This window comes from Staurois parvus, unplaced genomic scaffold, assembly GCF_062004578.1.
Source record: "Staurois parvus isolate SC_StPar_1 unplaced genomic scaffold, SC_StPar_1.0 ptg000070l, whole genome shotgun sequence".
In the NCBI taxonomy this organism is placed as follows: Eukaryota; Metazoa; Chordata; class Amphibia; order Anura; family Ranidae; genus Staurois; species Staurois parvus.
This window is the reverse complement of record NW_028317866.1, coordinates 1,854,981-1,879,361: the sequence shown is the minus strand read 5'-3', so window position 1 is coordinate 1,879,361 and position 24,381 is coordinate 1,854,981. Positions and strand designations below refer to the sequence as shown.

General features: G+C 40.4%; 1 protein-coding gene across 1 annotated transcript in view; it reads left to right on the top strand.

Moving 5' to 3' along the window:
• Positions 1-21,571, top strand: part of REL (REL proto-oncogene, NF-kB subunit) — an 83,864-nt gene extending 62,293 nt beyond the window's left edge. The window contains exons 6-11 of the mRNA XM_089669208.1: positions 5,255-5,395; positions 6,696-6,800; positions 11,027-11,239; positions 11,817-11,870; positions 14,769-14,858; positions 14,971-21,571. Coding sequence (XP_089525334.1) covers positions 5,255-5,395; positions 6,696-6,800; positions 11,027-11,239; positions 11,817-11,870; positions 14,769-14,858; positions 14,971-15,635 — 1,268 coding nt within the window. The 3' untranslated portion in view covers positions 15,636-21,571. The remainder of the gene's footprint in view (positions 1-5,254; positions 5,396-6,695; positions 6,801-11,026; positions 11,240-11,816; positions 11,871-14,768; positions 14,859-14,970) is intronic.
• The last annotated feature ends 2,810 nt before the right edge of the window (positions 21,572-24,381 follow it).

Below are 24,381 nucleotides of genomic sequence, written 5' to 3'. Positions count from 1 at the left end.
ACATTCAAGTGCTGGCCTCTTGGTAGATCATCTAGTTGTCATTAGACCCCATTGTTATGAAACTATAAAACAAGTTGCAATGCTAGGCAACTGTAGGCAACAAATTATAAATTATGGATAGCCACAATTTCTTTTTTTTCAATAGCATAGGGAAGGGTTAGAACACTGGCCATTGTTTAATTGCTCTCTATATCCCTGCTAGGTAGATTCATCCTCTCTAACTATCCTGGTGGCTAGTGATGAGCTGGGGTTCAGTCCAAACCCAAGTTGGTTGGAACCCTGAAGTTAGCTATCATTGCTGGACCAATGTGCTGTGGGCAGGAGAGTCCCTGCCCTGCAGCTGACGTGTGCATTGGGGCGGGGATGATTGTGATATCATTGACCTAATATGGGTACGTGGTTATATTAGGTCAATGTCATTAACCTAAGAAGGCCATATGGACATATTAGGTTAATGATTTCATTCTTTTTAAATTCAGGGTGGGAAATCTCCTGCATGAAACTCAGCACTGACTGCATCTTTTCAAGTTTTGATTAAATCCAAGCTCATCCCCACTGGTGGTCATTGTGTGGAAGTGGCCCTTGTCCCGGCCCTGCATGCATGTAATCCACTGACACATTCCCTGTGGTGGTCATTTTGTGGAAGTGGTGATAAATCCAAAATTTTCAGTTGACACCAAAACAGGAACATGTTTCAAAGGGGACAGTTGTTCCGGTGACAGCTGTCTAAGGCAGGCTGTAGATTATGCACCATGAGTGGAAGGAAAGAAAATTGCCTGATTACCCTATCAACACTAACTGAATCTCTGGTGAAAACCACATTATAGCTGACCGTACACTGCTACATTTCAGCCGGTGCATCAGGAACTGTCAAAAATTCACTTCATTGGAGCCCTTGTCATTACCCTATCACCTGGCATTCCTTGAAAAACGGAAGGAGCTGGGAGGAAAATTGACAGCTTAATAATGACTTCATTCAATCAGATTCATGCAGTTGGTACAGGCTGCCAGAATACAATAGATAGGACTGTGGATTCATCCAGCCACGTTGCAGGCTGAACAAAAAAGAGAAAAAAAGTGCATAGCCAGCTGAAAGAATACTTAATCCCAACATTTCATATTCCTGATATGTCCCTGCTGTACCATGTACTTGTATAAAAAAAAGGTACCTGTTCTTTTTGTATTGTTTCCTTTGTGTGAAATCCCTGGTGTTCCTGCCAGTCCCTCCACTTTTCTATTAAATACTGACCACACTATGCATGAAAGCACAGCATGGTCAGTTCTCTAGCTGTGCTGGGAACTCAGCCTGCTCTCCTCCAATGATCAGAAGTGCCCTGACACACCCCACACACACAGACATTCACTGGGAAGTTCAGTGTCCTGCTGTTGCTCCTCCCTCACCTTTCTTTGCAGTGGAGAACAGAGGGTATGTGATCACTTATAAAGAAGGGAAACATTTATTTATAATGCTTTTTTATATCTCTACACAAATGTTTTGCTTTTCATTTCTATTTTAATCTGAATGGGTTGTTTTTTAAGGTGAGGGTTTACATAAACTTTAACTTCCATAGCTTGATCCTCTAATCTGCATTCAGAAACCCAATGGGTTTACAGGAGCAGGATCAGGCTTCAAGTCTTGGAAATTATTTCATTTTGGGATTGTGGGAACCTTTATTACATCCAGATGCTTAGGTTTTGCACATTTGATCCTAATTATTCAAGCACTGAACTGGATGGACTTTTGTCTTTTTTCAGCCAGAATAACTATGTAAGCACTGTAGGTAGTTTATTTAAATTAAAATGATATCCTAGCTTTGATCTCACATATTACACCTCAGTTTACCCATCATGATGGTGGCTGTTTTCCAGCATGCTACTCTGCAGGACAAAATTCTTTGATAAAGAGGATGAGAAATTATTATTATTATACAGGATTTATATAGCGCCAATAGTTTGCGCAGTGCTTTACAAAATGAAGGTAGACATTACAGTTACAATACAATTTTGGTACAAGAGGAAACAGAGGGCCCTGCTCATTACAATATAAAGATTATAAATGTATCTGTACACATGGGTATCATCCAGTACAATAACCTGACGTGTCAAAAGATAAGCAGCACTACAGTCTACACATGCTGGGAACAAAGATGGGGTGCAGTATATGCAGTGCATCTTATTAACATACAAGCTGATCATGCTGAGTGATTTTAAAACACACTTTTCTGGTTTGACTGTCGAGTACTGTAAGGTATATTGAGTGCACTTTCTGACTCACTTGTACTGTTTCTTGAACAGCATTAGTAGATCAGACTGATTTTACTTGTTGCTTTTGAGTATTTATATAAGCGTACAAAAGTGTACATTTGTGGGAATTAAAAACTGTCCCCAAAACTGAGAAGGCACCTCTGGATGCCTGAACACAACCTGTTTCAAGGGCACTTTTGGAGTCTCAAAGTACTATGTATTAGAAGTGATTTAGGTGGCACTAAAAATAATTTGAGTGTATTTTAGATTTAATTAAAGTGTCAATAAACCCACATCTTAAAAGAAACTATCAATAAATGCTGTATTACATGCTGCACTCAGTCACTATGGGATACGTTTTCTGTATTCTGCAAAAAACCTGGTTGATCCTGCTGTTCTCTATCTCCCCATCCTTTTCATGTCCCCAAATCAGCTAGGGATTTTGCAGCTGAAGTGGCAATTCTGCACTTGCTCAGTTTTCAGTAAATTTCTAAGCTGAGCATTTCCTCCCTATCACATCTGAGCAGCCCATGTGACTATAGAATCACACATGTGGGCATATACACAGTGGTAAATGACAGCCCTGTCCCTCCCTCCTCCTCCATCTCCACTAACCAGCTAAACACAATGGGGGTGGGATATCACATGTAGATTAATGGTTTCTTCACCTCCCTGTTATTCTAAGACACAGGTTGGAGGGGCAGGATACAGCATGCCATTGGTATAAATCTACCCACACCATGCTATTTCCACAAAATAAAAAAGATTTGATTTCAAATGTATAATTGTGTGCCAATTTAAAACAATTTATTGGCATGAATTATTTATTTTTATTCTGTATTCAAAAGGCTGTTTTTTTTTGTTTTTTGTTTTTTATTTTGAACATGTGACCAGCAGCAGAGGACTAGAGGCTCCTCCTGCTTATGTTTCCCTGCAGACCGACTGGGAAAGAGCTGGGTCATGTGACAGCTGTATATCGATTAGAAAAAAGGTTCTTAGAATTTTTTTTTTATTAAACTAATTGCAGTGCCATCATCCACATACAGAAACAGAACCGCGTGTGTTTAGTATTACTTTTACAATAGTGCAAATATTGTGTGACCTAACCTTTGCAACTACTGCCATTGAATTTCATGTACATGCTAAACATACTAAAACAAACACATATTTTAGTATGTGTGATCAAAATTTTAAAATTAGCTCTGGCAGTGAGAGGGTTAAATGACAACAGACTTGGCGCACTCAGATTTTATATTTATTCATGCTTGCATCAAGTTGAATTATCCCGTTACTGTTCTAGCCCTAAATTAGGAAGTGGAATTTGGGAGCACTCTGCACCCAGAAGGAATGGAATATATTACCTCACACAGAACTGAAAACCTGCAGCACAGAAACCAACCTGAAACTGATATCACAGATCCTGACTATGAGCGTGATAATATATTAAATCTTTAGTACCCATTTTCTATCAATCTTGAGTCGTAGCCAATCCCAGTGCAGCACAAATAACTCCAAACCTGATACCATGTGGGAGTCAATCATAGATCATATATAAAACCTCAATGGAAAAGGTGCTTTTCTCAGTTCTACCTATGAGAACTGCCACCTAGTGCTATTCACAGAGAATTCAGTAAGTCCTGTTATTGTCACAAATGACTCAGTATTGTTTTCCCTTCTGTACATTTTCCATTGACTTTGTTGTATACTTGTGTACTTGTGGGTATAGAAAGGACCAATATGCCCAGTTGGCTTATGGGAAAGGCCATTGATGATAGAGTATTTATATAAAACATGTTCAGATGTGTTCCTGCCTACATCTGTCTGTGTATGGGTGTATGGATGTATAGGTGCAGATGTAAAAATGTCATTTTCTCAAACCTGAGGATATCTGAGATCAGGTTGTACTTGTAGGTGGAGAGTAGTGGACCCCATGGCAAGTATTCAGAATACTTAAATAATATTTAAATGGAGATGCTTTATTACCAATAGGTAATTGTATAAATTATGTTATAATCAGAAGGCTAAACGCATGGAAAACTGCATTTCACCTCCAGATGCATTTTGACCATGAGACAGGCCTAACTTAGATTTGAAGATCTCACACTGCAATCCAGACAGTTAAACAGTAAGCAAATAGCAAATCAGCTTTGTTGGCTTTCAGACCTGGGTTCTTGGGTTCATAGAAATGCTAACTGCATTTGGGATTAGAGTCACCACTAGATATTAATGGGATAGAGAAAGGTCCCTTGCCTCCTCTTCTGGCAGTCCCCCACCAGCACAATCAGCTCCTCCCTCCTTGGGGTGCCTCCTTAGCAAGCCCATGCTAAGGAGGCCAGGCTGTGTACACCTGTAGACACGCACAGTGGCAGTAACCTACACCACCGCCCCCACAGAATTTTGACTGACAGCAGCAGGAGCCTAAGACTCCTGCTTTCCTCAGCATATCCTGTGAGACAAAGAAGTGTAGGAAATGGTGCTGCAGAACTTACAGTCCTGGAACAGTGACAGAAGTCAGATAAGTGTTTAGGGATGGGTGTGAGTAAGACAGGTAATGGGGTGTTCTTACCCTAAAGCAGAGAATGCATTAAGGTAAAAAGCTTTGAGTTTTGAGTTCAGAACCACTTTAAGGCTGCCATAAATGGCTTGAATTTTGGCAGATTCATGCTAAATCGTCCAAAACTCAAGCCATGGATGCCCCTGTTGGCACTTCCACTTTCCCAATTTGATTTGATTGTTCAGTTGACTTTTGTTGAAGAAACCAGGTGGAAAATTGTTGGCTCAAAAGTAATTGCATCAGCTTGAATTATTCTGACAGCCATGAGCACCAGCAGGGGAGATTCATCTATCTGGAGGTTGCACAAAGGAAATCCATGAGTGTATGGCTGGCTTTACCCTTTCAGAGCTCACCCAAAACTGAGATATCTGACTTTTAATGGATGATGTTTCAGAATTACATGATAGTTTTGTACTACATCTACAATACATGCTCTTAACCTTTGTTTCCCTGCAGTACGAGAAGAGCAACTACTTACAATCGAAGACTATGACCTCAATGTTGTACGATTATGCTTCCAAGTCTTTCTGGCTGATGAACAAGGGAAATATACCAGAGCTCTGACACCTGTTGTCTCCAACCCAATTTATGATAACCGTAAGTTTCATCATTTCTTATAACCAGGTCTGGGTTCCAGTTATGTCCCTCTTAGGCTACTCTGTGATTGGATGTTAATTGCTTGATATGTATTTAACTAATAAAATGAATAACTTATAGGTTATGAGATCCTGAAGGAGAGGCAAAGTATCTCCATCCTCCATATTTGCCTTTATGGCCCTTCCTTTAAGCCTTCTCTTAACTGATTTTATGTTTAGAGGGAATGCCTAATTGCATGAATCTACGGACTTACTCTCTGCAGCATTTTATCAACACCCAATTGGAGTATTATGTTATAAAAAATAGAGGGTGCAGGGAAGTGTAAATTGTAACATTTCTTATTTATTTTCAGGTACTTATATAGTGCCGTCAATTTACGCTGCGCTTCACACATATATTGTACATTCACATCAGTCCCTAACCTTCAAGGGGTGTACAATCTAAGGTCCCTAACTTACATTCATACATACACATACTAGGGCCGATTTAGACAGGAGCCAATTAACCTACCAGCATGTCTTTGGAGTGTGGGAGGAAACCCACGAAAGCACAGGGAGAGCATGTAAACTCCAGGCAGGTGGTGTTGTGGTTGAGATTTGAACCAACGACCCTAGTACTGCCAGGTGGAAGTGCTAACCATTTAGCCACTTTGCTTATATTATATTCATAATATTGTTACCTGCCACAAGAGCATGCAAACTTCAGACACGGCTCCAAAGAGGACCTGTGCTTTCTGCATTAGACTACTGCTTACACACAAGGAGTAGCAGTCCCTTCTGCAGCCTGGTGCCGGGGGCAACACTGGGGTTGGAGGGTCCATACCATGCACTCCATCCTCAGTTCATGTTTAGGCCCCTGGGCCGCATAACATCATTGTTTGTTATGGTGCAAACAGCCATGTGTATCATAACAACCACTAACACTGTGCAACCAATCCATCTGCGTCCTAGCAACCAGTGGAGCTGTGTGGCCTGACCATGAATGTTCTAGCAACTAATGATACTTTGTGGCACCTCCTCATACTGTCCCTTGTTGTTAGGACATAAGCAGACAACTGTGTTGTGCTTCCCCAGCACAACCCTGGTAATGCCACACTGGTAGTTTGGTGGCGAGAGAATTAATGCATGTATTGCTATATATAAGGCTCTTAATAATAATTAAGGACTTTGTGTATGTGTGTATACATTATATATATATATAATTGTATTTTTAACAATATTAATCCTTTCCATTTTGTGTGGTAAGAAAGATAAGTAGATTCGTAGTTTTTCTTCATCGTTTTACTATTTTATCATTTTAGGAGCTCCCAACACTGCTGAGTTACGGATCTGTCGTGTGAATAAAAATTGTGGGAGTGCAGCTGGAGGTGATGAGATATTCCTGCTATGTGACAAAGTTCAGAAAGGTACAGCTTTTACTTCTATTCTAGGCAATATACTAATGTACTGTATATACTAGTATTAGGTGCCTAAAGGAAGAAAAATGTAAAACCACAACTATATCTAAAATAGGCCAAAACACTTAATATGGCATTTTTCCTAATATTTAATTAATCTTTAAAACCCCTTCATCATAAACGTTCATTTCTTACTGTAGGGGTAGTAGACAGGGCTGCTGTTAGAAACCATGGGGCCCCATACTGCCAACCGGAAAGGGCCCCCTAAAAAAAAATCCAAAAAACAGTTTATTATGCTTCAATTATGAATGAACACAATGTGTGATTGGTACCAATCACCAGGGCTGCTGTTAGAAACCATGGGACCTCATACAGCCAACCTGACAGGGCCCCCTAAAAAAAAACACAGTTCACTATGCTGCAGTTATGAATGAACAGTGAGTGATTGGTACCAGTTACTCATGGTGTTCATTCAGGAAAGGAAGGGGCTGGTAAATGTGACATATTTACCGGACCCTTCTCTCAGTCTCCATCCCTGATGATGGCAACCCTCACTACACAAGTGGGCCCTAATGCATTATAAAACTGTACCAGAGTAATCAGTCACTGTGCAGGCAGCTACAGATGAGGACTACTGTCCAATGTTAAAATGTACCTAAACCCTGGAATAAAAATATAATATATTGCAGCTTATCAGTCCTGAATTGTGGCATCTGCGTTAGTTTGTGTTTTTCAGGCTTTGTTATTTTTCACCTGATGATCCTGCCAGTAACATATTCCTGTCCTAGGGTAATAATGCTCACTTACTGTACTGTATCTGTGTAGGATCAGCGTTGTCACTGTAGGGCAGAAATTGTGGTAGGACTGCAGAGCGTCTCCCCTAACCTCATCTCCATAACAAAGGGGACGGTGTATTTTGTAGTTTAGAGTGGAAACCAAAGCAGAATTATAACAATGCTTGAGATAACACTGCCAAGTGCACAGGAAAGCACTGGATTTCTGGCAGGATCAAGCAGCATATTTTTTTTTTTAACAAACAGATATAACAAAACAGTTTCAAGCAAATAAAAGAAGTTCATTTTTAAGGTTTATGTACACTTTTTAAATACCTGTATAAATCAGTGAGCCATAGTTTAATGGTTCCTTTTATTTTTTTTTGTGTAATTTCAAATATTGTTAAATCTACAACTTTTATAACTGACGATCCTGACATTTGGGTCTTGGTTCAGGCTCTTCCTCTTATAGGGTGATCTTTGCTTTGTCCCTGCCTCCCAATTGCACTCCTTTGTTGTCACCCTGGCTTTTGATAGAGACTACAGGTGATTGCTTAAAGTGGAGTTCCACTCACACTGCAGAAAAATAAAAGTCAGCAGTTACAAAAACTGTGGCTGCTGACTTTTAAAAAACAGCCACTCACCTGTCCCATGATCCCACGGTGTCCTCCCCGCAGCCTGTTTCACCGGCTGTCTTGTGTTCCAAGCGCCAGCATCTTCAGTGTGGGCACCCGGCTGTGACAGCTTGCGGCTTCACAGCCGGGTGCCCACTGTGCATGCACGAGTAGCGCTGTGCTTCCTGAATGGCCCCGTCGTGTTCTGGGACCTGTCATGTGTCCCAGAAGACTACAGGGAGGGAGGGTAGGAGGACAACTTCTGCTTCCGATTGCGTAGGCGATCGCAGTGGAAGTGAGAGCGGGTACCTGTCAATTTTGGGTACCCAATCCCCAAAGGTGCCAATCCTTAATGGGGAGCGTGGGACCAATCTTTAAAGCGGAACTTCCCCTTTTGGGTGGAACACCGCTTTAAGTCCACATTTTACAAGCATGATCCACTGTTATCACCGTCAACCCTAAGACATGCCACACAGCGATCACTGGTTGCATGCAGACAGGAAGAGGTTGCATGGAGATGTAACAGATCGGTGTTTCTCAACCTTTTTTCAGTCGCGGCACCCCATTCTAAAATGTACAAAACTCAACTAATAGTTTTATATAATACAGCAGCATTCACACATGTAGGACACCCAAAGTTAGAAATGATTTATTCTTCCATAGCAAATATGCCTTGGCATCCTGCTACTGACTAGCATTCCAATGTTTCTCTTCTCCCTCAGTTTCTCTCCCTCAAACAGATAATGTGACCCCAGTGGTGATAGTAAGGGGCAGGGGAGGGGCAAACAAGGATACTGTGCAGGAACCCGATATCCGCCTTATCAACCGATTACTTCATTGGTTGTTAGGGCGCAAGCAGCTAGAACAGGGGTGGGCAAACTTTTTGACTTGAGGGTCCCAATGGGTTCATATATTGGACCCGGGGGCCGGACCAAGAGTAGATGAATGATGTGTATGTGTCATCCATAGTAAGTATAGTAATATTCCCCCATAGTAAGCATAGTAATTAATCCCCCATATAGTAATTCATCCCCCATAGTAATTCATCCCCCATAGTAATTCATCCCCCATATAGTAATTCATCCCCCATAGTAATTCATCCCCCATATAGTAATTCATCCCCCATATAGTAATTCATCCCCCATAGTAATTCATCCCCCATAGTAATTCATCCCCCATATAGTAATTTGTCCCCCATATAGTAATTCATCCCCCATAGTAATTCATCCCCCATAGTAATTCATCCCCCATAGTAATTCATCCCCCATATAGTAATTCATCCCCCATAGTAATTCATCCCCCATATAGTAATTCATCCCATATAGTAATTCATCCCCCATAGTAATTCATCCCCCATAGTAATTCATCCCCCATATAGTAATTAATCCCCCATAGTAATTCATCCCCCATATAGTAATTCATCCCCCATAGTAATTCATCCCCCATATAGTAATTCATCCCCCCTATAGTAATTCATTCCCCATATTAATTCATCCCCCATATTAAGTCCCCAAGTCCCCCCTGTGTCAATTCACTTACCTTTGCTCCGCTCGTTCCTCTCGCCGTGTTCCCGCGCCATTCCGGTGTAGCATGAAAATCTGTCTCCTATGAGGATCTGTCCCCCTCGACGTATCTGCGCATGTGCCAGTTTCAGGCATTAGCAGCCGATCGGCGATCTCCGGCACATGCGCAGATACGTCGAGGGGGACAGATCCTCATAGGAGACAGATTTTCATGCTACACCGGTCTTCAGGGCGGACTGTGAGAGGAGCCTAGTGGGAGCCTAGCTCCGCGGGCCGGATTAAAAGGTCCGCCGGGCCGGATTAAAAGGTCCGCCGGGCCGTATACGGCCCGCGGGCCGTAGTTTGCCCATTGCTGAGCTAGAAGGTTGTATTGGTGCACAATAAAAACTTGTGGCGTTGTGCAACTAAAAGGCAGGCTTCATCCACCCGCTGGCTTGTATACAATTTTTGGGCATTTTTTTACATTGAAAAAGGCTGCTGTAGATCACCTGTGCTTAGTTGTAATGAAGGATAAAGAAAAAGTATCTTACTTAAAAAAAGCAGTTTGATATGATATGCTGTAGTTAAATAAATGTCATTCAGCTACTTTAAGTGGAGCATTTAGGTTCAACCTACCTATTATACCAATTTATTCTGCATAGCAAGCTTTCCTTACAACTTTTCCAATACACTAGTTTGCCATTATTATCTGGTGACAGCTTTCTCTGAACATAATTAAAGTGTTATTAAAGTCAAATTTTTTTAAAATTAAAATAACAAACATGTTAAACTCATCTGCTCTGTGTAGTGGTATTGCACAGAACGGCCCTGATCCTCTTCTCAGGTCCTCCGCCGGTGATCTTGTCTTCTCTTTATCGTGTGTCCCCATATCAAGACGTTTGCTATGGGGGCACACAGTGTCTCTCAAGCTGTTTTTCTATGGAGCCGTGCTTCATAAGCTCACACTGCGGAACTTAGCCCCGCTCCCACTTCATCCTCACTGCATTTGATTGAGCTAATGGCTCCTGCTGCTCCTCAAGTCCCTGTGTGAAGAGGAAGAGAGTGGAGAAGAGATGCAGCCATGCACAGTGCAGGATTTATTCTCCCCTCTCTTCCCCTTCACAAATAAAGGCAAATAAAGCTTTAGTATCAATTCAATGTAATACAGATGGCATGGTTCTTGCATACAGAGTCCAGAGGAAACCTTGGAACACAAAGCTATATTGGGAACTTAAACATGATAATAGGGTTATACAAACACATTTCCTTCGACTATTTCACTTGACTAACTATGCTTCTTCAAGGCAGTTTTGGGTCTCACTATATTTAAATTTTATTTTATGTAGATGACATAGAAGTCCGCTTTTTTACTGACACCTGGGAAAGCAAAGGGATCTTTGGACAAGCTGATGTGCATCGTCAAGTAGCCATTGTTTTCAAGACTCCTCCATTCCCCTTTCCTATCACTGAAGTTACACCAGTGAAAATGCAGTTGAAAAGACCATCTGACCAAGAAGTCAGCGAACCTATGGATTTCAGATACATACCTTGTGAAAAAGGTGAGAATGTTTCACCTGATAATTGAACCTATGGATTTCAGATACATACCTTGTGAAAAAGGTGAGAATGTTTCACCTGATAAATATAGAGCAGAATTGATATACTTTTATTGCATTCTATGCTAAAGCCAGCATGTCGTCTTCCTAGCTTCTGAGCAATGACTCTCTTACATGTGCATCTCCATGTTATAGCACAATCAATTTCTATGAGTTTCTCTACAAAATGCGGAGCTTTGGTGTCTTTTAATGTCATCATGTCAGAATGTTGTCAATTGTAAAAGAACATGGTAATGTGTTATTAGCTGAAATAAAAGAGTATTATATCTAAATTGGCCCTAATATGTGTATGTATGAATGTGAGTTAGGGACCTTAGATTGTACGCCCCTTGAGGGTTAGGGACTGATGTGAATGTTCAATATATATATATAAATGTGTAAAGTGCTGAGTAAATTGACAGCGCTATATAAGTACCTGAAATAAATAAATATATAGTAATTCAATTAGTATAGTTTGTGTTATAGCATGCTGGATATATGTAATAACTATAACTTTTTTTTCTTTTTACAACCTATGTAGATCACTATGCAAAGAAGAAAAAAAAAAATGAAGACATATTACGTTTATTTTGGGGTGAGAAACAATATAACTTTTTTTCTTTTCATATATACAGGGTTATTCAAAATGATGGAGCAGATTTCAACTTTTTATTTCAAACAAACTGTAAGGGATTATTCAGGGTTATTCAAAATGATGGAGCAGATTTGAACCTTCCTCTATCCAGTGATGAGCACATTCTGCTCATCACTGGATAGAGGAAGGTTCAAAGTTTTTATGATCCTTGAGGTTGTATGCACCCAACATGAGTTATGCGACATGTGTTACTTAACAAACATCAAACTGGTAGACCATCTCTTGCCTCTTGCCACACACGAATCAACTGGTCGCTAGTTATTGAATTCACAGCTTCAACAATTCAATGTCTCAAATCTTGAAGAGTAGCAGGCATAGGCGGAACAAACACCATTTCTTTTATGTATCCCCACAGATAAAAATCTCAGGGGTAAGGTCAGGTTATCTGTTGTTGGAAGTTAGGTGGGACACCATCTTGCATGAAAATAAGTCATTCGAATCTTGAAGTTGGGGAGGCAACCAGTTTTATAGCATGTCCACATATGAAAATCCTGTCACAGTTTGCTCTACAAAAAAGAAAAGTCCATAAACTGTACTAACAGAAATGGCACCAAACACATTCCACTTCAAAATCCTGCAGAAATGCAGTGCAAAATGTAACCTTCTGTTATGGTCGCCAGGATGTAATACCTGCAGTAACTGCAACTTGTACAACTTCATATGCAGACAGTTTTTTCAAGTGTTACTAAACCCAGGACCCTGAATTCACTATACCTGGTCTCCCACAGTACACAGAACATGGAAGTGCAATTATTTAGTAAATATAAACTGCTAAATACCTTTTCTCATCAGCAGTATATAGCAGTCTTGTGTCTTCTATCAGTGTCAAGCAGAGAACATGTTAAAGCTTGTAGGAGGATTTTTCCACTACTTCTACTCTAGGAGAATGCAGGACCCCTGACCTCTGTCTGGACAGTGCTGATTGGCCCTGTGCTGATCACATGTACTCTCCCAAGAAATAAACCTCTCTAACAATACACACCAAACTGAACCTGTGCAGAGTGACTCAACACAATATGTCTTATCAGGTGATAAGAGGGGGACACTGGAAGAAGGGGAGATTAGAGAAGTCAGGATCAAACAGCGTTTTTATACAAGGCAGAGGATTAACCTCTTAGGTTCCACAGTGAGTATAACAAGCATGCTTTACTGCATATACAGACCGATTTTACTGTTGTGGGTTAAGTAACACTTTAAAAACATGACGTACAGTTGGCAGGGACAGGCAGGATTTTAAATTGAACCTTCCTCCGTCCAGTGATGTGAGGAATGTGCTTCTATCCCTTACAGGTTGTTTGAAAAAAAATATTTCTGCTGCATCTTTTTCAACAACCCTGTACTTTAATAGTGAATGATTTGAGCTACTAGACATCATCTAGACAGAATTAGGATATTATCATCATTATCATAATTATGTATTCATTTTTAATTGGCTTTGTTCACAATTTCTAAAAAAGCAAAAGCCCATTTGAAAATCTAGCATATAAAGAAGCACCGTGTGTGCGCACGTGCGCGCTTGTATGTGTGTGTAGCCACCCCTGTCCTAAACAAGGGCTACCAGTTATTTTGCCTTGGTGAGTGGTAGGTAACCTGGCTAATTTGTAGATTTGTAGTCTGTTTGACCATTTGGGTTACCCCTAAATTCAGTGTAGCTGTAGTTCCTCCCTTTTGCCAGTAGGTGTCACTGATACCTTTGGCATTAGTATGATGAGCTGCAGTGAAGCTGGGTTATGAATATGCATTCTTCTCCCAGTCAACCAATAGGAGTTTTCTGGCCAATGGTGCATGCTGGGAGAGAGTATGAATAGCCAGAGAGGTCAAGTGATCAGGGTCCTCCTACCTAGATCCTGGTCTGGTGTGGGTGTGTTAGAAACTTCTATGCTCGGTAGGCCTGAAGCCTAAGGCCTAACCATGTGTTCTAGGCTCTGTAATTGAGGACCTGTCTGTGTGCATGAAGGGAAGGATAGACACCTGACATGAAGTACCAGAAGTCACTCTGCCATAGACCAGGGATCTGTGTTGAGCCTGGGAAAGCATCAAGATGGACTCATCCAGTCAATTCTTGCACAAGACTGTGAGTTGTGATTGCTAATGGAGACAGCTGTTGCTATGAAAGTACAGAGTACTGGTCACAGCTTAAAGACTCTTTTGTCCTGTGCCCTTACCCCTCTCTCCCTGAATTATCATTGTGTAAGCAATAAACTCACTTTTGTTCAACATTAAAAGTGACTGGTGACCATTTTACTACATTTGTCCACAATCCACCATGCCTACCAACTTGCACCCTGAGGTGACGTTAGCCCACCCTGCCCCTGGGGTTCGCCACGATGCCTCTGAAGGTCAGGGTGATGCTACGTGTTCGTGTGTGTGCGCAGTATAGTACCATACAGTGTACTAACTGCACAACTTGTGCTTGGTGCTTCAGAGCCATGCTAGTAGACAGTGGGCAGACTTAGACCTCCTAATAAACCCTGAAGTGTCAGAATGGGAAAAGTATAGTGGCATCTTTCCCTACCTACATGTCCGGCTGGTAATCTCAGCAAAAGCAAGGTTAACAACCCTCCTCCTCCCTCTCTCTGCTGTGTCTGTGCTAGACACAGCATAGAAAATTGAGCAGATTGTGCCTGATTAATGAAGGGGCTTGCTCCTTTTTTGATTAGCAGCAGCATCTGCTCTGATTTCTCAGTTTACAGTAGAAGAGTGATGTAGACTTTATGTCTGTGTCACTTTTTTTTTTTAAAACCCTCAATGTGTCTTGCCAATGTCACCCTTGATAATGTTTGCTCGTAAAGAATGGTAATAGTAACATTACTAACCTGTGGTGTGTTTCTTTGGTAGATTCTCAAAAACCTCAACAAATGGAGAAAGCAGAAAGCTTGTTAGCATCCATGCCAAGATTTAGTGGCAGAGAGCGAATTATTAAACCAGGTAAAAATTGTTTTTATTTTAGATTTTAATTTCACCCAGCTATCAGTCTTTATAACTTCACTGAGTAATCTATAAATATTAGAAAAGACTCTTTCTCTTTTTTATCTTACAGAACCTTTATTTAATGTTGAAAGTTGTGCACAACCTTCAGTAGAGCCCATGACACAGACAAGTACCCCTCGATTTTCTTTCACCATGCCTTCGTCAACAGAAACCAGAACCCATGCTGTACAAATAGGTGCATCAGCTATTCATCCTAGTTTTTGGCCAGTATTGGCAAGCCAACCATCAAGCTCAAACAATCTTCAGGATTTCTCTTACAACACCTTGCCAACAACCACAGTTCACCAACCACATACAGGGGGCCATGTAAAAAAACTTCAGCAAGTTTCCACCAGCCACTTGGAGTATAATACCCTGCTGCAAACAAACAGTTCCCTAAATCAACACAGGTTTAATACTTCTGAGAAGACATATAACGATTCCGTGTGTATACAGGATAACTCCCAGCCAAGTTATCCTTCTGTATCTATTGGAAGTACCTCGTATGCTCATTCCTACACTCTAAGAGATACCAGTCACATGCTACCAAGTAGAACCAATGAAATGCCTTTGCCAGGGATGACTGTGACCAATTTACCTCAAGCAAATTATTTTGAGTCAACATGTTCTAGCATGCCACCTGACAGTATGGTGAATCAGCCAGGTGCTGAACTTATGGATACCATGTGTATAAGCATTGATTCTGATATTGTAAGCTTTTTCGATAATCTTTAATAAAGCATGTCAAATCCATAGAAGGAACGGTCACCTATCAATAATGCACTTGCTTGTTGCAAAGTTGAACTGTTCAGGAAACTGTGGATTCAGGGACAAATTAGCTAGATTGGCTGTTTCTCCTGAAAGGGCTTCTTAGTTTGTCCATCCATGTAAACCTCCTTCTTTGTCTTAGATCGGGATCTAGAATTCAAGGATTGTTTTGATTTTTTTTGTCTGTGATATTTAGAGAAAAAAAACGCCAAAGAAATTTAATGGGTACCATTTTATTATTTTGGATTGATTATTTGGAAGAAATGGTTTGTTTATGTTGTATTTCTTCTTCCATATCACGTACCTTCACTGTGTAGCAGTTCTGGTCTCTGCATTCAAATTACATTAATACCGACAAAATAATAATATGGACATGATTAGTTATGTAATAGTTTAAACGTTTCTTACACTAGGCTCTTTTTGTGGTTTAAAACATGGACTCCACTGCAGGAAAAAACAGGCAGGGCAGTACAAATGATGCGTGATGTGGTCATATTGAGAAAAACTCTTGTTTCTCCAATAATCGCACAATAATCAGATAATCACACAATAAGGTCATGTGAGCAAATGCGGATCAGCGTGCTTTATTGCCAATGGTGGCATGTACTGGAGCCTTCAGCATCCTATCTGTAGATGTTAAAGAACTACAAATCATAGTTTGACCTTTGGCTCAATATTCTTCACAGCTCTATAATAAGACTTTTCCTGTCTCTACTGCATTGAAATGATATGGCATCATACTTCCTTTACTCAGAAGGAGGATGCTCTGTGTTTTTTAGTTGTAAACAGTAAAATAAAATCCATTGTAAATATAGGGAGTGATAGAGTAAACCAGATAGTTGCTGCAATATTCAGCAATTAATAGCTTTTTTTATTGTTTTGCATACTTATATTGTATTTTCTAAATGACTATACTTATTGCTTGTGGCACGTTTTTACACATTTTTTCAGAATCTTTTATGTTATTTGCCAGTGTGCAAATATTGATGAATAAATGTAATGACTGTGTCATTGTAACTAGGTCTTAGCTAAATGAGCTGTATGAATTATCACTTGTAAACAACTTTTGTTGAAGATGGGCTTAGATTACTTTGGTTAGTATACTCATGCATTTGGAATGAAACTCAATCAATATCTGCAATATCTGTTCTTATATGTGTGCATGATAACTGTACAAAGTGTTGGTGCAGCAGCAAATAACATCAGAACACCAACGTGGAAAGGATTTTTTATTGGCTATATTTCAAATTTGCAAGTTGTCCTCCACTGAGCTTGCAGAGGTATGTGTGCATGCACTTGTGCATTGTATTTTGACTTGATATTTAGCTGGAAGTGGATGGAATAGAAACAAGCCATAGATTGGACGTCAAAGGGTGGTGGCTTCTGCACTCATTGATGTGGCCCTTCTCTGCCCAGTATATCCACATGCAGTCTGTCTAACAGCTAGGTAAATGCCTGGGATAAACATTAAGGTTCTCTCCAGAACTCATCGTATTCGGACTGAAAGAGCACAGCCTACCAGTGGAGTGACTCCAATCTTCGTCCTGGAATTTACCTTGTGCATGTGGCTTCCCTGTTAATGAAATCAATGATCCCTTAACTTTCCTCTAGCCCAAGAACATTACCAACTTTTCTCTACTGCTTCTCACCCATATACACTGATACTCCCATACCACAATGCATACAGAACTGTGCTCTTCAATGGCTCCTGTTATCATGCACAGGGGCGGACTGACAACTCATGGGGCCCCCAGGCAATAAGGGATCATGGGGCCCCTGTGTCCTTGCCCACTCCCAAAAAAGCCTATAAAAAAGCCAATGAAAGGTACCAGGGGCATCTCATGGGGCCCCCTACTGACCACGGGCCCTTGGGCAGTGCCCGAGTGCTCGAATGGTCAGTCTGCCACTGATCATGCATTTATAATTTGACTTGAACAGGACACGCAGGGCAGCATATTCAAATAATGCAGCTTTTTCGGATGCTGCAATGTACGATGTGTATTAAAACATGCTCTATATGAAAGCAAAGCTATGTTGCAATACAGGGTAATATCAGTGTAAAAAAAACTTCAATCAGGGGAGGTAGGTTGGAAAGCACAGAATCATGAGACTGTGGTCAAATCCAAAGCACACCATCTGGGTATAACACTGGCACAGTTTTACTGGTGCCTGGAAGTCAGTTCATTGACCGACTGTGCATATTGCACTGGTATTGGTTTTAAAGCCAACCTGCAGTTTGCCCTTTCAGCCAATGGGAGCAAAGAAAATGCCCAGTATATCCAGGTATGGAAGAGCATGTGGCCTAGGGCTGTTACAAAGGGACAAGGAAAGTTCACACAATTCGCTGGAGCACTCCAGAATTTACAAAGGGCTCTTTTCCTTACTTCTGGGGGCTGAAAAGAGTGGAAGAGGAGAAAAGAAGAGTAGCACTTTGATAGTCGGTACGATTGGAAACTGTTATAGGTTCTTGAAACGTTTTTGTGATCAAAGACGTTTCAACTAGAATCAAAACAGTCTGAAATTGGAAATACTAAGACCAGTGTAAGAAAATATTGTCAGGTCAGGGACATTATATCTGCACTAAGGAACAGCAGTAAGCTCTTGCTGGTAGTTTACCTACCGTATATCTCTAAAAATAGCAGTGCCTGGTGCGTGTAGAATGCGGTTCAGAAAGTATTCTCTTGTGTTTAGTTATTCTAAAAAAAAAAGCTCCTGTTTTTTTTTTGTTCAACTTTTCTGATATAAATTACTTTTGAACGTTGACTCAATGTTTATGGAACGGTTTCAACTTTGAAACACTAATATAGTTTTAGAGATGTGGTGAGATAGCTTTTAAATTCTTGCTACAGTATTTATGGCTGTTCCTTTAAGCCCAATACATATATGTTACTTGGGATGCATAGTGGTAAGATTTCTGAAAAGGTGTTTCCATCTCTAACAACCTACCAAGATCATTGCAATAGAGTACCATGCATCCCTTTTCTATATTTACCTTGGGAACTATAGTGGAGACGTTTATTGAAAGGAGTTCCCATCTCCACCCACCTTCCACGATCGTAGCAGTAGATCGCTTCCTTTTTAATTCATTTTATATGATGGGAAAAGCATCAGGACAAGTGAGGTGGGAGTGGAGATCAGGGAGATCTGGTGCCTGGAGGACCAAAGAGTTATTAAAGCCCAGAGGACAATTTTTTCACCAGCATCAATCCATAACTAAAATATCGATTTTGGCAAATTGTCTCATGAAGCTCGTTACCTACTTTTATACCAAATAACCAAACTACGTCTGTCATGACTGGAATGTTCTGTTGTGAACTGTTATTGAATCAGATTCTGTAATATATTTATACTTTAGCACAGAAAGTAACATTTGCTGTTTCAAGCAAATTCTTTTATTGTACCACTAAGTGGATTACGTTATACTTGCTAAGCAATATTCATGTATTGCCAGTGTCCCTAATGAATGGGGTCTTATATGTAATGCTTTCCAAACTGGAAAATGTTCTATAAAGTGATCTGTGCTGAAGTTCCTTTTCTTTAGATTAGATGGGGAAGACTTGTCGCAAAAATCCCAGTTAAAATGGATCAGATATAATTATACACAAAATTTAAATTAAATATGATGTCGAGTTCTAAATACTATTTAGTCATCTAAATTGTCCACTGCACAACAGTCATGTCAGCTCAAAGGGATAGAAATTGTTGATATCCGTTAATTGTCTTTTGATTTTGGTCTGATTCTCCTTTAATAGAAATTAATGTAAATGTGTTAGATTTAGATACGTGTTCATTATTGTGTGTGTTTTTTTTTAAGATAACTAATTTTTTCTTTGTTTTTCATCAAGTTTTTACAATGTAGCTGTTTGGTTAAAATTGCAGCATTTGGTAGGCAGAAGATAGCCTGGTATTCCTCCTTACGCCAGTAGTATCTCTTGTTTGTTCTCTATCCCAGAGGCACTATAAACTTACCCAGTACATGTGAAGGCACATGTGAATAGAAAAGAGAATGCAATGCTTGGCACATAATTAACAAAGGATTAAAAGAAAACAATGCCCTCTTACCATGACCCATGATAAATGCTTAGTGGCCCCCGCTCAGGCTAACAAGGTCTGATGAATTGGATGCCACTGACTAGTGAGGGTGCAGGCTGGCAAGAGGTTTGGCCAGACCCAAAGCACGCTGTATAAGTAGGAAGAGATAGCCCATCCGCCGCACAGGCCTGATTGGTTAGCAGGTAAAAGCTAACCCAGGGCTTAATAATGGAGATCCATAATTAAGCCATGGGGGCAGGACGAAACATGTTGGGGGCATGGCTTGGATGAACTAAGCTGAGGCTGCTTATACCTGCTAAGCACTTGAGTCTGGCGAGATGTGTGGTGGTAGGGCTATCTCTTCCTACTTCCACAATGTCCTCTTACCATTCTATACTCACCAGCCACTTTATTAGGTACACCTGTTTAATTGCTTGGTAACACAAATGGCTAATCAGCCAATCACATGGCAGCAACTAAATGCATTTAGGCATCTAGACATGGTGCAGATGATGCTGAAATTTAAATCGAGCATCAGAATGAGAAAGAAAGGGGATTCAGTTGTTGGTGCCAGACAGGCTGGTCTGAGTATTTAAAAAACTGCTGATCTACTGGAATTTTCACACACACCATCTCTAGGGTTTACAGAGAATGGTCCAAAAATTATAAAATATCTAGTGAGCGGCAGCTGTGTGGACGAAAATGCCTTCTTGATGTCAGAAGTCAGAGGAGAATGGGCAGACTGGTTCGAGATTATAGAAAGGCAACAATAACTCATGTCAATATGGACCAAAATCTCTGAGGAATGTTTCCAACACCTTGTTGAATCTTTGCCATGAAGAATTAAGGCAGTTCTGAAGGCAAAAGGGGGTGCAACCCGGTACTAGCAAGGTGTACCTAATAAAGTGGCCAGTGAGTGTATGGCTACAGTGCAGGCAGGTAGGGTTTATTGCTTCTCATGCTTGCTTAGATTGCTTGGGCTTCACCACTCCATCAAAAGTGATTGTTCCAACAGTAAAAGAGCCCATGTCAATGGCATCAGTTTTAAAAAAAAGTTGCTTCATAGAACATTCAGAATTTATTGACCAGTGCATTGGACCTGTAGTTTGCCTCCTTCTACCCTGCATTTTACCTGCTTCAAGTGGGTTTTGCCATTCCATGGACGTGTATGAGAAACCAACTTGAAGTGAACAAAAGCCCGTCACATTGCAGTCATGAATATTTTTATTCTTGGGTTTAGATTAAGACTTTAAATCAAAGCCAGATATTGTGATTATGCAAGGTTGCCTTCAAATTCATGACCAGAACCCAGAATAACTTGCATGGATCTGAGCTACACAAGGTCCTTGTAAAGAAGCATCAATTCCATGCTAATACAAATAAATATTAGGAAAGTCTACACCCTAATCTGTCCAAGTTAACCTGCCAACAAATGCTGTCTTTTATAAGCCACACACCCCATTGCCATATAGTCTTAGGACCATGACTGTGTCTGGGAATTATTATTCATTCATTCATTCACTCACTATGCTTTCACAGAAGTCTTTAAAGGCCATGGAGGATAATTGTTAAGTATATTTCCTGTAAAGAAAACCTGGACTTTTGCTCAGGTCTCTTGTGTATCCATATAGATGTCATTGATAATTATTTATGATTTATTTTCATTCTGATAAAGTTCTCAGCTCTATTTCTGTGTCACATTTATATTGTATATTAATACCAATAATCAGTTATATGGTTCTCATTTTTTGAGAACAAGATGCATTGATATATTTTAGTTTGTTTTAATTTGTTTATTTTGTTTTGATGGTGAATTGTCATAAAGTACTTTTTTTAATACACCAATAAATTAATCTGAAGAATAACCTTCACCCAATTTTCATTATTGCAACAAGCTGAAAAAAATGTAGGGAATTCTGGTTCTTAACCTCTGAAAATACTAGTTACCTGGCTTTCTCTGAGCTTCCTGAGACACTGACTTGGAAAAAGTATTCAGAAAAAAAGTTGTAACAACACAATAGCTACACAAGTATGATTTTCAAATCGGAAATGCAAACTTCGATATTTTCTTAGCACTAGTTTCCTTTAAAGTTGAACTTCAGGCAGAGCTGCAAAACATATGTATTTATTAATTGAATTACTAGATGTATTTTTAAATTCCACTAACATAAGCACCTAAATATGACTTGGTATCAGCCTCTGGTATTCCATTATATAGCAGAATATGGAGAAGGAGGGACAGCACTAGAAGGAGTTCCGCAGTGCTCAAGTGCTGACAATGAACAGGCTGACAGGAGTAGAGAACGGAAGGATAACTTCAACAGTCTGTTTCTTCTCCTTCACTGCCCAGTCCCCAGCTGAAGGCAGGGATGTGACCTAATTGTATTTAATAAAGTGTATGTAAACTCTAAATCTACTTTTCACTATGTCTAACATTGTGTCTCACTACATACAGCACTCCCTATTGCAGGCAAACACTAAGCCACTGTCTCACAATTTTCACCAGTGTTGTCAGCCTACCATGCAAACTCCTTTAGTTGGTCAGTGGTCTGCCTATCTGATAGACCTGATAGGAAGCCCAATGACCAAATGAAATATTGCTCACAACAGGCTAACAATGCTGCTGCAAGTTCAAAGGTAGTAGTTTAGCATTGTCAGCCTGCAACAGAAAGTATTGTTATATGTAAGATCTCCAAGTAAGAGACTACAACAGGCTAACCAAAAATTATTTGTTTAAAAAAAAATTTTTTTTGGCAACAGACTGTAAGCCTGCCATCATACCAGGGTTGACCTACACGTTGCTATGCTAACCTACCTAAATGACGCTACCTATAATATACATCAGTCCACTTTTGCATACCTACAGGTGAAACTCAAAAAATTTGAATATTGTGCAAAAGTTCATTTATTTCAGTAATGCAACTTAAAAGGTGAAACTAATATATGAGATAGACTCATTACATGCAAAGCAAGATAGTTCAAGCCGTGATTTGCCATAATTGTGATGATTATGGCTTACAGCTCATGAAAACCCCAAATCCACAATCTCAGAAAATTAGAATATTGTGAAAAGGTGCAATATTCTCGGCTCAAAGTGTCCCACTCTAATCAGCTAATTAAGCCATAACACCTGCAAAGGGTTCCTGAGCCTTTAAATGGTCTCTCAGTCTGGTTCAGTAGGAATCACTGTCGCAAATGTGCGCAACAGAGACTGACGCAGACTCCATCTTGCTAAGGGTATCCATTTCTCCCTCATCCTTTTCCTTCCCCCTCCCTTCCTGAGAGGCACAGTGACAGATGTGTGTGTGTTAAAAGTGTCACAGGCCAGATCCCAGCAGGGAGCCACGTGGTGTAGCACTGTCCAAAGAACCTGCGTAATTTCACGCCTCATAAAAACATAACGAAGCCTTCCCAGGAGTTCAAGACATTCCCAAGAAGCCCACACCAGATAACATTTTTAAGAAATCAATTTTTCCCCTATGTCTCATATCTTGGAATATGAGAGACCGATATAAAAGCTGGACATCTCATCGGATGGATAATGAGCAGGCGAACAGTTTGATGGGTCACTTGCCTTAACTCCGGCGCACGGGAAGGCAGAGAAATAGATCTCACGAACCGTGTACCATACAATTTCATAATTCATATCTAAATAATCCGCAGGCTTGTCTGCATAATAATATACCCATGGGTGGACTGTCGCTTGTGCAGATGGGACGTTATGAACCAGAAAATGAATTATGAAAGATGTGGGCTCCAGTTTAGGGTTTCGCCCGACGATCCCTCCCTAAACAGAGGATTGGTCTCTTACTTCAGAACCACCCCCTGCTGGGAAACTTTAAAGCAGGCTGTCAATCCTAAGAGAAGTCTAAGTTGAAAACATCTCCCAATTTTAACATCAATATACCACCTGGGGAGACCTGTGCCTTTCGCTCTGAAACGTGAAACATGATCTGCTTACATCCAAGGCTTAATGGCAAGTAACTTAACCTTTTAACTTCTCCCTGTTATCTCTTTGCTGTGCTGTGTTGTTTTCTGTACATGTATATATATATATATCTTAGTTACATCTTCTCTGTAAATATTTTTTTTGCACCTGTTTGACCCTTTTAGTAATAAATCTTTCTTTCTGAAAGTGTTGAACTGTCTCTATAGCTCTTAATTGCAATTTATGAATCCCTGCCTTTTAAGAGACGCTACTGTTTGTTTTAACCCTCTGTATAACAGGCCTGTGTGATGACCGTGTTATGCAGTCGATTATATCAACCATTATAGTGTTATAGCGGAACGCCGCGTTTCCTCTTTCTCTGATTAAAAAGGAGGTGGTGGCAGTGTGAATGGTTAATTGCCTAATTAATCTGACCCAGTAACAATCGATCCAGGCTGTAGGCACGTCGATCTGTATCCATTAGCTGGAAAGTCGTTGTGCGGGGTGCAGCTGGGTGTGGCATTGTTACGCACGTCACATCGCAGTTTTAGGTCGGCTAGCCCTTCGGTCACGAGTTTTGGTGAGAAGGTCTGGGGTCTGACGGCGCGATCATGACATATTGGTGGCAGCAGTGGGATAATATGTCACGATTGCGTGACAGTCCACCCGCGGGTATATTATTATACAGACAAGCCTGGGGATTATTTAGATATGAATTATGAAATTGTATGCTACACGGTTCGTGAGATCTAT